General features: G+C 34.3%; 1 protein-coding gene across 5 annotated transcripts in view; it reads right to left on the bottom strand.

Annotated features, from left to right (window-relative positions):
- Positions 1-13,903, bottom strand: part of LOC113392942 (peripheral plasma membrane protein CASK) — a 279,017-nt gene that overhangs the window by 264,293 nt on the left and 821 nt on the right. For 4 of the 5 annotated variants that reach the window (XM_064216400.1, XM_064216401.1, XM_064216402.1 and 1 more), the window contains exons 2-11: positions 13,263-13,375; positions 12,608-12,713; positions 12,262-12,339; positions 10,580-10,761; positions 9,331-9,399; positions 8,359-8,534; positions 7,590-7,712; positions 6,981-7,158; positions 6,254-6,375; positions 5,197-5,376 (exon numbers count right to left, since the gene is read on the bottom strand). In XM_064216400.1, coding sequence (XP_064072470.1) covers positions 5,197-5,376; positions 6,254-6,375; positions 6,981-7,158; positions 7,590-7,712; positions 8,359-8,534; positions 9,331-9,399; positions 10,580-10,761; positions 12,262-12,339; positions 12,608-12,713; positions 13,263-13,375 — 1,327 coding nt within the window. The remainder of the gene's footprint in view (positions 1-5,196; positions 5,377-6,253; positions 6,376-6,980; positions 7,159-7,589; positions 7,713-8,358; positions 8,535-9,330; positions 9,400-10,579; positions 10,762-12,261; positions 12,340-12,607; positions 12,714-13,262; positions 13,376-13,903) is intronic. The other variant, XM_064216403.1, reaches the window with a different exon arrangement.

Genomic DNA, 13,903 nt, shown 5'->3' with positions numbered 1-13,903 from the left:
GAAATCAACTTTTAAGCAGCAGGATTTTTAATTCTGCAAGCAAAGACTACCATAATGAAATCTTAAAAAAAGATCTTTATGAGTTTTACCAAATGTTGAAATTATTTTTATGATAATAAATCGTTTTTTCAATTCAAAAACAAATGAATTTGGATTATGTATATTGTCCGGAGCGGATGGACTTGGTTAGAAAACGTGAATCTTAACAAAAGATTGATTATTCAAATCCGGGCAAAACCTTGCTGATTTAATGTGCTTCATTTGTGTTTTTAATTTATCTCGTATCCCACGGAGAAGCAAAACATCGTGATGAAACCTACATATGTCTGAGAGGTGCCATTTTTTTTGGCATTAGTGATCCAAGATCAAATGGTTCACCTAATGGCTTAACATCACCAATAAACAAAGTAACTATTCCCAAATCGCAAATTCACCATCGACCTTGGGAACTAAGACATTATAACCCTCGTGTCCGTAAATACACTGGCTCACTCACCATTCAAATCAGAACACACCATTGCTATTGCTGTTTGGTGGTTGAATTTGTGGTGAAGTTGTACTTACATAGGCGGATTTACACAAATCTCTATCGCCCAGTATAACATGCTCGTTGGTGTATTTTATACAACCAATATTCCTCACAAAGATTACCAAACATACACAACTAAATTATGTTTTTCCTTGTCATTTCAAAGACAAATCGCGTTAGCAAGGGTGAGACAGAGTATACGTGTAACAAAAGTTGTATAAAACAAATAACCGACGAGACATAATCAAACCGTACCACTAACTGGCCCTTAAATTAAAGAGGGTTGACACTTGGCAAGTTTGTAAGGATAAATTATGAGGGTCCTACGAGTGGCAGTCATTAATAATAATGTTAGCTACGGCACATTGTGTAAGCTTGTTCTTAGCTTGGATTTAAATACTTGTGTATATTGATCAAGATCTCATTTCAAATACACACGTATTTGAAATGAGGAGTTTGAATTGGGAGTATTTATAATAATACGTGTAAAGTTTAGTGCAAAAATTTTTAGCGCACTAAATGATACAATAAATATAAACTAGACCATTTACATTTCATTAATTTGACACTATTATACACTGACGAACTCACAAACTGCATCAAAGGTCAGGATTACTTTCGATAATAATATTATTGATAACTGTAAAAACTTTAGATTAAGCTAAATGAAAATTTCGAAGCTGTTCATTAAATCATTAAAAAAAATTAGAACTGCAGTAAAAGAAAATTATAGCCGGGAAAATAAAATGTATGCCTAGTCTCAAATTCGTGTGTTGTTAGTGTAAAGTTTGAAATTAATTATTTTTGTTCTTTTTTTTTCGATTTTCTTTATTGTTTTAAACTCAACAAGCCACCATAAATATGGAGACTTCATCCGAACAAGCCGCTCAAATTGTGGCATTGATGCAGTAAGGCTTGGATCAACAAACGATTGCTAATAATTAAATTTAAACCAGTCTACGGTTTGTAAAGTATATCGAAGGTTTGTAGAGACAGGTTCTTACAAAAGAAGACCCGGTACCGGAAGAACTCGAGCAACCACCCGCTCGAAGATCGGTTTATTATTTCAACTTACATACGAAATCATATCCCCACATCAGTAAACATCAAAGCAGAGTTGAGTGAATTACGTGTAATAAACTTGAATGCACGAATAATAAGAAGGAAGCAGCAGTCGCCCCCTTTTAGACCAGCAAATGATCCAAAGCCGTCTGCAGCTCACAGACAAAGTCGTTTAAGATTTGGGCGTGAACATCTTAATTGGACAAAAGAACAATGGGCCTCCATATTGTTCACCGATTAGCGTGTTGGCAGGACAACGCTATATGACAGAGGTTTTAGAAACTCACGTGGTACAAGGGGGTACACACGGTCGATATCTTAGTAAACAAATTACTTATGTACGAATCTTCCATTCCTTTGACGTGTTGACGAAATATGTTACCCGTCTTCTTTCTTAAATTAAGAAAATGTAATTAAATATTAAAGTTTCATCATCAAAATAAACATACCGACACACAGGCTATTTGACAATGCGAAAAATAAAATGTCAATTATTGTAATCAGTATATGAGTTTAAAAATGGTTATTTATTAACGAAAGTTGAGAATAATAATTTATTTATTCAAAAATCTATAAAGAAAAATGCATTTTTTTAAACGTTTGTCACGTGATACAAAACTCTCCTGATTGGTCGGGCTTATAATGACGTCACTTGCTTGTTAATCTCGTTTCCCTACTGCATGTGGATTATATGTGCCACAGATTACAATACAGGCAAGTGACGTCACTGACCCCATTGCAGCGCCGTATTGTCAAAATAGCGTTTTCGCGCGCTATTTAAAAATGGAATTTTCAATTTAATATTTTTCAGCAAATATGTACCAGAATTAAAAAAAAAAACAACTTTTACTGGGTTTCTTAACCTCTACTAAATAATATAAAATGGATTTTAAAAACCAGTCCAATAGCCTATTTCCAAATATAAATAATAATTTTCGAAGCAGTAACTTCAAGTGCAGATTTGTTTAAAATTTCTAGAAAATTATTTAAAAAAAATACACTAAAGCCCAAATAGGTATTATATGCCTTCAAAAACACAGCAATGAAATGAAGAAGCAGTCCTTATGATTCTGTACACTTTTCTTACTAGCATTGATAATTAATCTAGAATACCTTCTATTTCTGGTACCAGAAAGCGCCGTAAGAACTTTACCGCCATTCCAGCTGTCAAGCGTCATTGCATTCTTGTGATTCTTTCGAATAGCATCAAAACATTTTTCTTAAAAAAAAAATATTAATAATTTGTAAAAAAGAGTACTAAGTGTGTGTCTGGCCTAGATTTGGTTCAAAAACAGATACAAGTATACATAGGCAATCAGACTGACTTCTGATAAGGCATCAAAACCCGAAGATTTGCCCAGTTGCCCACAAAAAAAAATTTTGACTGAGATTTCAAAGGCAAGACGGGGCCAAGATAAAAAGGTAGAATCCCTTTTTAACTCAATATCTTGAGTTGTTAGACCTGCATCTAAGACAATGATTGCAGGATGAGTAAGATCAGGATTTAAATTAGCCAAGATTGATGCCTCCCCAGGTAGCATAAGATCAGCAGTAGCTTCTCGGGGATGGCTGGACAACAGACCAGTTCAAGAGATACTGGAGAGAGGAAATTGGAGGAGTATACTTTTTCAAGATATTACTGCAGAGATATAGACAGATCTCATGATAGTGCAGATGCAGTAGATTCGCTTTACAATAATTTTAAGACAGTTTAATTATAATACCTATTAATGTTAGTGATTTATGATTTGATCTCAAGATTAAAACTGAATTATATTTATAATTTCACACAACAGAAGCTTGTTTATTATTATTTTTGTTAACTTAATCATAAGTTTTGGTTGTTATTTTATCTTTCTTTTATTATTTTATTAATATAGCAGTAGTATCTACAAGATATAGATGGCTTTGGTTCCTAGCTTTTAGATACATAAGGATAATTGTTAAAATTGATTCCTCTTAATTAGAAGTTAATACTATAAATCGTTAAAAGTTTTAAAGTTGATTTTAATCCTGGTATTATTTTAACAATTTGCTTTCACATTGCATTCTTGTGTTTTGTTATTTCCGATCACCAGCAGATATCAAACAGGTCTTCATTTCATTGCTGTGTTTTCGAAGGCATATAATATGACTGTTTTGCATTACAACAAAACAGGTATTATATGTTGGAGAAAACACAGCAATGATGCAAGGAGCTTGCTGATGCTGCAATGGCGGTAAAGTTCTTACGGCGCCCTCTGGTGCCAGAAATAGAAGGTATTCTAGATTAATTATCAATGCTAGTAAGAAAAGTGTATAGAATCATAAGGACTGCTTCTTCATTTCATTGCTGTGTTTTCTCCAACATAAATGCAAAACAGTCATATTATTCAAGAAAACTTTAAAACTCCACCTCCAAAATCTGATTAGAATGAAATATGAAAGATGAATATAAAACACAAACAGCGCCATCTTTCGGAATAAGGCCGAAGTTGTTAGCCAGAACACTCTTACCTAAAAATCCCCTAGCGTGAATATTGAATTTATTTATGAAACCGCGTAAATATCCTTGACCATAATTTAAATACAAAATACTCGTTACGACCACGGCTAACCATTACGATGTAACATTTTTTAACAGCGCCTTAAAATGCGTGTCGTTATCCATTCTCATATTTATACGTTTTATTGCGAAGCCAGGATAATAAAGCCTTATCATTCTTTCCGCTTTAACTGCTCATATATTTTGGGTCCATTTTTAGTCTACATTTTACTTTCTTCGTTTCCTATCGTTATGAAACATCGTTCCGTATATTTTTAAACATATAAATCATTTAGAGACACCGTAAAGTAGTATTATTGAAATAAAAAATATATATTAGATAAAATTAAATACTTTTGTTATATTTAGAGTTCCTATTCATCGGATTCCATCGAATTCATCTCGGTCCAAAACGGACCGTATAAATCGCTACTTAAACAAATGCCGCAGAGAGGTGCTAATGAAGTTCAATACAGACAATTAATAATAACAGGCTAGCTTATTATGTTGCAGCGAATGAACGCTGCTTCTTTTGTCTTCACGTATTATAAACTTAAAGAATTTAAAGAACCTCAGTGTGCAATGTTGAGCGCGTTGAGATATATCAGTCTTCTAGCGAGGAAGACCGGGAGAGAGAAAACAACGCAATGCGCACTTTCTCCCCCCTGCCTCAATAGACGGGACTGGTACTAGGGGGGTTCTCAGTATCCAGAAATCTCCCCTAGGAATTAGTGGTCCAGATAGATAGGCCGACCGTCGGGTCGTCCGGTAACATGCAAAAGCGATCCCGTGGCGCCCGCCGAAAAGACGGAGAGAGTATATTGGACACCACTTCACGTGAGGGAAATGCGTAATACGTTTTTACAACAGGAAAAAGAAATAAGTCATCTGGTCTATTTGAGTCCTATACTAAGTAGTCGAAGGCATTTTTAATGTCTCCCACGCACAATTTCGGACACTGCGGCTTATCAAATTGACGAGCCAATTTCGTAGAAGATGCGCCGGCATGCCGAATAAGAATTTACAGTCAGGTCCAGGTAGAGGCGCGCAAGTGCAGGTTACTGACTAGTTAGGTACTGACCTTGACATGCGGCGCGGCGAGCAGGCGGCGCAGGTCGTGCACGGCGGCGGCGCTGGCGGGCGCGGCGCCGGAGCGCAGGCGCGCGGCCGCCTCGAGCGCAGCGCGCGCGCGCGCGCGTCCCTCCGCCGCCGGCGCGCGCCCGCTCGTCACCACCACCGTGCACGCGATGCGGTCGTACACCTGCGGGGCCGCTCCGTTAGACCACGACTACACTTTACACTCACTGATTTGGAGTAGCCTAGATACCACATTATTATTGGATAGTATGAAAACTGAGTTTATCATCTTCTCTGTACCTACTATGACGTCACCCTAGCCATACTTGACCGTTATAATAAATATTTTCTAGTTAATTACCGCTATTAACTAAAGCAACGCGTCAAGTGTGTGCCTTGCACAAACTTCGGGCACGCTCGGTCGGACGGCTTGTGGTATCTAGCCTACTCTAATTCTGTGATTAGACTTATTTTTTACTAGTTAAAAGGAAGACGAATATATGGACCATCTGGTAGTAAATTGATATCACGATCGATGGTTATTAGCAGTGTAAGAAATAATAATAAGTCTAACACCGCCGGCCATGGGAACAATGATATGTCTCTTGTTATTAATTGTAATAACTCTGACTCACTCCGCTATTCAGCAGTACAAAGTGTAGTTTTTTGAAGGTAGAATGAGTATACTATCTAATACAATGATTAATATTCTTATTAGATTTTTTAATTAGTTATTTTTATAACTTAAATATAGTTGAATATATGTTTGAGATTAATAGATTCCGACCTCTTTTGACCAAAGACATGAAAACCAATTAGCAACTGTATGTATATATTTTTTTGCTTTTATGCTATTAAATTTGTTATAACTCGCTACTAAATGACGTTGGAGCATATCATTCTCTATACTGTTCAGCCAATCGCAATGACCATTGGTCTGTATACACAGGCAGAACAAAGTTTGCCAAGTTTTCCTAGTACTATATTATATTTATGTAAAAAAAATATTAATATATTTTTTTTATAAATATATAATAAATATATATCTAAATAATACAAACTTCTAGTAAAGATCGTAATTGCAGATCATCCAACACGCTGTGGAACAGGTCCGGGTCCATAACTGGTGGTCCATCTTGAAGGACTGCTACATCATCTAGCGATTCTACTATAAGATTAACAGCTGGAACAAAGAGAAACTATGTTTTAGAATTTAATTCAATTTAGTTTAAATATAATTTGGAAAACTCAGACGATTAACAATTATCTCTAATAAATTATACGGTTATTCTAGTCACTGAAATAAAAATATTTTCGTAAGCGCCATCTAGCGTGTCGCCATCTAGGTTATAAAATTACGCAGATAATTAATTTTTATATGATATGTAAAATTACGATTCAAAAGGTTTTTTTGAAAAAGATTTCTTGAATAAATATATTTTGATTTTGATTTTCATACTTTACGCGACGCGTTGACAGTGCATCTATACATAAATATTACATAACGCACACTTAACTAAATATTGACCGAAATCAAAATCACTAACTTTTGAACATTTATGTTATATTTTTAGTGTAAATACCATATTTTTAGAATTGCTGCAGAATTGCAACTAAAAATCGCAGGACAAAATTAAAACCACACATATTGTCCTAAATATATAACCTTTTAGTTGTAGTAAAGAAAATAAAAGTATATTCGTTTATTAATTCAAAAAAATATTTTTTAATTTAACCCCCTTGAATGGAGTCATTATTTTCTAGTAAGCGATATTTTTAGAGTCTCACCCGCCGCGTTGGCCTCCTCCACGAGCACCTGGCGGCGCGCGGGCTGCTCGTCGTCGTCGTCGTCGTCGTCCACGGACGCGGCCGCCAGCGTCGCCGCGCGCAGCCGCCGCCGGCTGTTGAACTTCTTCAGCTCCTCCACCGTGCCCGACAGGTGAATGCGGTTCTGCTTGTCGCGATCCTTAACCGTTAGAAGATATCTTACAAATACATACTGGAACAAACTTATTTTATGAAAAAGGTAGGTGGACGGGAAAATGGGCCACATGATGGTAAGTGGTCCCCACCGCCCATATACATTGGGACCGTAAGAAATATTACCCATTCTATATATAACCGACTAACGTTTCAGAGGAACTTTTTTTAAAGGAACTAAGTTATTGAGACCCTCGTGTTTGGCTCTGTAAGAAAAGTGTACTGGAACACAGGAATACAAAGAATTGCTTCTTGGCGGTAGAATATGTGATAAGGTGGTGGTGCCTACCCAGACGAGATCGCACACATCCCAACCGCCAAGGCCCTAAACATTTTACGAGCATATTTTGAAACCCCCACTAAAATGTATATAGTACACACATATATTTGGAAAAATATATATAAAAAAAAATATACCCTGATCCATCGGTGGTTTAGAACTTCTTGTATATTAATTCTTTGTGTGTGGTCGACCGTCAGCATGCGCTGCACCAGATCTTTGGCAGCATCACTTATGTCGTCCCAAAGAGGTGCATCGAACTACGACGAAAATTATGTGTGATTATGATTAATCATAGCATTAATAGGCTAAGTTTTCACTTAGCTATATTTACACCTTCTTTAATACATATTTTAATAATTTTCACATATTTTGTTTATTAAACACGTGAAAAAAATATATTTTTTTATAGTTTTATTGTAGTATGTTAAATAACCTAAGCGTTTGCATGCGACAACAATTAACATTACTTATCATTTGATCAGTCCGATAAAACTGTTTTCACATATTTTGTTTTTAAACACGTGAAGCAAGTGTTTGTTTCAATAGTTTTATATTAATATATGTTAAATAATCTAAGCGTTTTATGTCTCAAAAATTTACATTACTTCTCTATCGTGTGATCAGTCCGATAAAACTGAGGAATCGATGGTTTCGACTATCGGTTGGTACTCGCTCGCCAAAATACCAAAGACCATATTTCTAACTCTGAGCGGTAATAGAAAAATACTTGAAAGAGGAATTTAATAAAATTGACTGTTAATGATTCGCAAACTTATTAACCGATAACTAGAGCAACAAAAATGTATCGGAACGAGAAGAAAACGGTGTTAGATATTAAGTCATGATCAAACTTATCGTTATACATTTTCAAAGAATATAATTAATATCTTAACTACCACTTACGCGTAATCTGCCACGACAAATAGCTTCAAACAGCCGCTCCCTCGTCCCAGTGAATGGCAAGTAGCCCACGAGCAAAACGTGCAGTAAAATTCCAGCTGCCCATACATCCACTGGTTTCCCGTACAGTTGACTCGAAACTACTTCAGGCGCCATGTAATGCGGAGTCCCAATGCGACCTGTACAAGTTAATAAATATATACTCTCGGTTTGCAAGTGTCACTTTTAGTTTAAAACGAATGCGTGTAAAATAAATAAAATGAGAATTTAAATTGGGTGGTAAGCGATTAGTGCCATTATATATTTTTTAAATGAATATTATTCAGGTTACATAAGAACCCTATGCGTTAAATACACAGATCTAAGAATGACATAAACAATCACAATTATAACAATACATATGTTTATTTAGCTTTGTACTTGAGCTATTAAACGGAACACATTTATTTATTTGACGTTTTAGTTTTTTTTTATTTTTTTTTAAATTAAATGTAAGCCAATGACGACAAATTATGTGTTAAAAAAAAATTAATATTTGGAGTTAACTCACACTACTCATCATAGACTAGTTTAGCTTTTCGCCGAAATCGAAAAACTTTCGGTAATATTTATAAAAGGCTCGTACTTGTGAAAAGCGGTCTACCGTATTTTGTTTCTAAAACTAATATTGCATAACATGCCACATGTTACACACGTGGCACAACCAGTCGACCAAAATGGGAGTTAAATCCAAATATTACAAAAAAAATAAATTTTAAATTTAGAACAAGGTCACATTTAACATTATCACGAGCACAGTGTTTAGTGAATGTGCTAATGCATAATTAATATAGTGTAAAATTAACGTGATTACACTAGTCATGTCTGTTTTATGAGACACCTAGTTTGTGATGATGAGTGAAACTTGTGCCGATGAAAATTGCACATTATATACATGCAGTTAGGGCACAATTTGCTTCGCCGCGGAAGTCTTACCATACTCATCTGATTTGAGATATGCTTGGCCCATAGGACCCACTAGTGGTCGATTGTCCATCACCAGTTCTGTGCACAATTTAACTATGTCAATAGCTTCACAAATGGAATACTCATCAACATTTTATATACAATAATATTTAAATTATCACTATCGACATGATTACAGCTATATATACAGTATATTTATAACTATAAATCATAACTATCTAGTAGATATATCATATAGACGAGGTAGACAGGTAGAAACATAACGATCTTAATACTCATCTGGAACTGATGACTGGAAATGATTTGAAATAACAACGTTACTTTCATATATACTTACATACTAACAAATATACATATATTATTTCATACATAGATACGTACACGACCAAGATAATGATAGAATGTCAATCAGTATTATAATGTGTCAAAATTGCGTTGGCGACTCAGTATTCAGAAAACGCACCTAAAAAGTGAAACTCAGGAGACTAGGATCTATACGTATTTTGCTTCTATGATCACACTGGCTCAATCATACTTCCATCAGTGACACAATAACATTACAAAGAGTCGATGATAAAACAATGGTGAAGGAAGTAGCCAACCAGTAACTACCAGTGATACCCAAGCTGGCTTGTACAAAGGTCCACCAGTATAGGAATTCTTACGGCAGTAATAGTGATAGCCCAGCAAATATTCTACCACTAAACCATAATCCTTTATGTGATAAACTGATAAGCTTTCAATGGTCATACCCGGTAGTTTATACTCATATCCGGTTTTTTAAATCAAATTCAAATTAACTAATCTGCTTTTTTTCTGAATGAATCGTCATTGGTCAGTGGCAGCCGATGACGCAATGGGCGACCAGTGATGTGAACGTTTTGAATATTACCGAATCAGTAAATCTGACTCGGGACAATGTTTCAGAAACTTCGAGTTGAAAAGATTTGATTCGTATGCTTGATACGACAAGCCGTCCAGTACCGTGGACCAAGCGTGACAGATTTATTTTCTATGCACAAACTTGACTCGCCTCCGTCATCATCAAATCATTTATTATGATGTTCAAGTATAGCTGGTGTGACGTCATCGGAGGTACAGAAAACATGACACGCTCTGTTTTCATAATTCAATAAACATGTGGTATCTATACTAAATCTGTGGTCACAACAGACACGTTTACACCATGGTACGGATAACCCTTTAGTCGTCGCCTCGACAAGCGTAATCCGGACAGCATTCTGACGTGAGCGCTCACCGGGCGGCGCGCGGTGCGCGGTGGGCGTGGGCAGCTGCGCGGCGACGCCGAACCCGCCGAGCTTGACGGGCGCGCAGTTGTCGCGGCCCGCCAGCAGCACGCAGTGCGGCCGCACGTCGCGGTGCACGATGTCGTTCTCGTGGCAGTAGCGGAGCGCCTCCAGGATCTGACGCATGTAGTGACTGGAAACGGATATATATCGTCTCACTTCGTATCTGTTACATAGCTATTCTAATAATATAATCTCAGGGTATACCGGTCCGATATGAAAATCCACTGGTCGGGGACAACCTTCGGAGCATAAAGCTGTCTATATTCAGGAACTACTGACTCGCTTCAAAAACCCAATGGTTGGGGATAGCCTCCAGACCATAATATATACTATCAATCAATCTAACATACTTCAACTGTAGTGATTACTATTAATGTAATAGTTAATAACATACATTTGGTTATCTATTTATTATGCCCTCAGAAGTGAGGATGTTTAATCCAAAATTCAACGCAAATTAAACCGTATGCCGCAGCCACTATACAAAACACTTTGTATTTGGGATGTCGTATTTAAATTTAACAATTATATTATTATATTTAACAATCATATATTTTAATAAAAATCACAATTTTAGCTGGCGCTACTATCGTTTTACAAAACTTTTGTTTTGGTTACATATTTCAGATGTCGCCACTATCGTTCTAAATTCTGTACAAAATTATTCTAAGGAACCTGAAAGTCAACAATTCTCTCTCTCCCTAATCTAATTAATAAAATAATTTAAATACGAAGTGAGTAATAATAATATTTAAATCTGACAATTATGAGATAAACTTGTCACAAGCAGATAGCGCATTGATCGTTTAAAATTTAGTAATGTGGTTAAACGTAAGTAGAAGAACCGGCAATAAACTCAGTAGCTACTTATTTCCACCGCTTTCATTAGAAGTTTATAACAATCAACTACAATTAAATATATATGCTGCAAATCAGCATATACTAAATTCATGCTTTTATCTCATCAATATAAACTTGTAATGAGTATGTATTTTCTATGAATATACCTTATTTATTTATGATTTTTTGACATGAGATTTAAATATATTAAATGGCCAATTTAAAAATATAAAATGAACTATATATATATAATTGCTTAGTTTCTCTTTATGATACACTTTAGAAATATATGACTGAATGTAACCTCGTGATAGTCAATCTTCTATCAAATAGATTATCCATCTGGCTTAGAAATAGACAGAGATGAACTTGATGCTCATTAGAAAAAAATAAATGCTATTTACTTCTTTTTACTTACAAACGACTGGTAGTCAGTCCGAGCTAACAATACAAAATCTGTTTTATCTTATTAAAGTGTCGAGGAAGCCTTACACAAACTTTTGTTATAACTAGGCTGCATAGGAGAACGAATTCTTCAGAAAACGATAATACAATAAGCCTGTAGCACATTCAAGTCACCTAATATAATTTATGTTCAAAGTTGTGCCACCGCTAAAATATGTGCAAAAGGTAACACACACAGATGCCATAACTGTGTTAGTCCATTTCTGATATAAATAAACTATACAAATATATACATTATATTGTAAGTTTTCAATAATTTTATTTAATGTTGAACGAAGTTTTTTTCAATTAAATTATTTTTGGTTTAAATAAACATAATTCATACCATGCTACAGCTTCACTGTAGACAAATCCAGCTGTGGCCCGACGAACCACTTCAAAACATAAATCAGATCCATCCATACTGTAATAAAAATATATACATTAAGCAATTTAATAGGTTTACTCTTTTAAAACGAATGAAGAAAACATAGCTTCAATTTGACATTGTTTAAAAGAAAATCAAATATATTTCATATTAAATAATCATGTTTTAAATTTTCACTGATATTTGATATTATTATTTTCATAATTTCTAAAACAGCTATATGTTATAATATTATATTTATCATATTGTTCCATTTAATAATAAATGATGAATCATAAGTTTCCACAGTAAATATTGAACTTACTATTCGAAAACCATATACAGCATCCCCTCGGAACTGTAAGTCTCCAGAAGCTCCACAATGTGAGGATGTTTGAGCATGTGGCATATTGTAGCTTCTCTTTTTAAGTCTGTAAGAGAAATAAATAAAATATTACATTACTACCATATAAAAATATGAGGGATGAATTCTGATATATGTTGTTAAATGCTTGTATTTTAGTCACAATTTACTTTTTAAATTTAGTGTCTGATATAATAAAAACAAGCTATAAGAGTTACTTATTTACTGATTTAAATTATTATTTTGTTAACTTAAAGTTAAGTATAATATTAGAAATTAATAACATCCTAGTAAAAATATTTATTAGTACTTTTTAATAGTTATGTTTCAAAATTGACAGGACAGTTTAATGTATGTTATTGTTTGTAAACATTTTGGATTCCATTGAGAAAAGCAACTATTCCAACAAGAATAATTTAGTTATTGCAATATAATAATTATTGCTAAGAAATAGCTTTACCTTTAATAATTTAATAAATAGATAAAGAAGATTACAAGAATCTATAGTATATGGCACTTCTATAATATTCCAATAAAACAATCTATCTTTAGAAAGAGATAGGTATATTGGTTAATGAAATTGATTTGTTAAGATTAAAACGTTAAATTAAATTACCAGCAGTGCTTAATCCAGGACTAGCTGTAAAACGAGCTACATCCACAATCTTCACGGCAAACTGCTGTCCTGTTTGCCGGTGCACACATCGACGAACAAGGCTGAATGGTCCCCTTATTAAAAACAATTACTTGTAGTTATTAAAGATACACAAATATATACAAAGATACACAAATAAAGAAAGGTTAAATAAACAATACAATTGGAGCGTGATTTTCAACTAGCATTAACAATTCCATTTCCAATAGTAATTGGGTTATTTGTTATCAATACTGTTTGTAATGATGAACTTATTTCGTATGACAAATTTTACATGAAATAATATAATTCACTGAAAATTATATGTTTAATACTATATATTACCCTGCAATAGTAGGCATTTATTATAATTATATTTTATTTTGCCTTTTCCTTTTAAGGTAAAATAAAGGTAAACTTTATTTTCAATTATTAATTATTCAGATTATGAAATAGTCAGGACATAGCCTCTTTAAAATTATATTTGTCCTTTATGCTGAATCAATTAGCAAAGTATTTAACAACTACTGTATTATTAAATTGTTTGCAATATTACTATTTGATATATATCTTATTCTGTTTTTTTAACTTGAAATCAAAATCTTATTAGAATTTGACATTTT

The sequence above is a fragment of the Vanessa tameamea genome, chromosome 12 (assembly GCF_037043105.1).
Source record: "Vanessa tameamea isolate UH-Manoa-2023 chromosome 12, ilVanTame1 primary haplotype, whole genome shotgun sequence".
Lineage (NCBI taxonomy): Eukaryota > Metazoa > Arthropoda > Insecta > Lepidoptera > Nymphalidae > Vanessa > Vanessa tameamea.
Note: the sequence above shows the minus strand (reverse complement) of the source record. Positions and strands in the feature narration are given on the sequence as shown.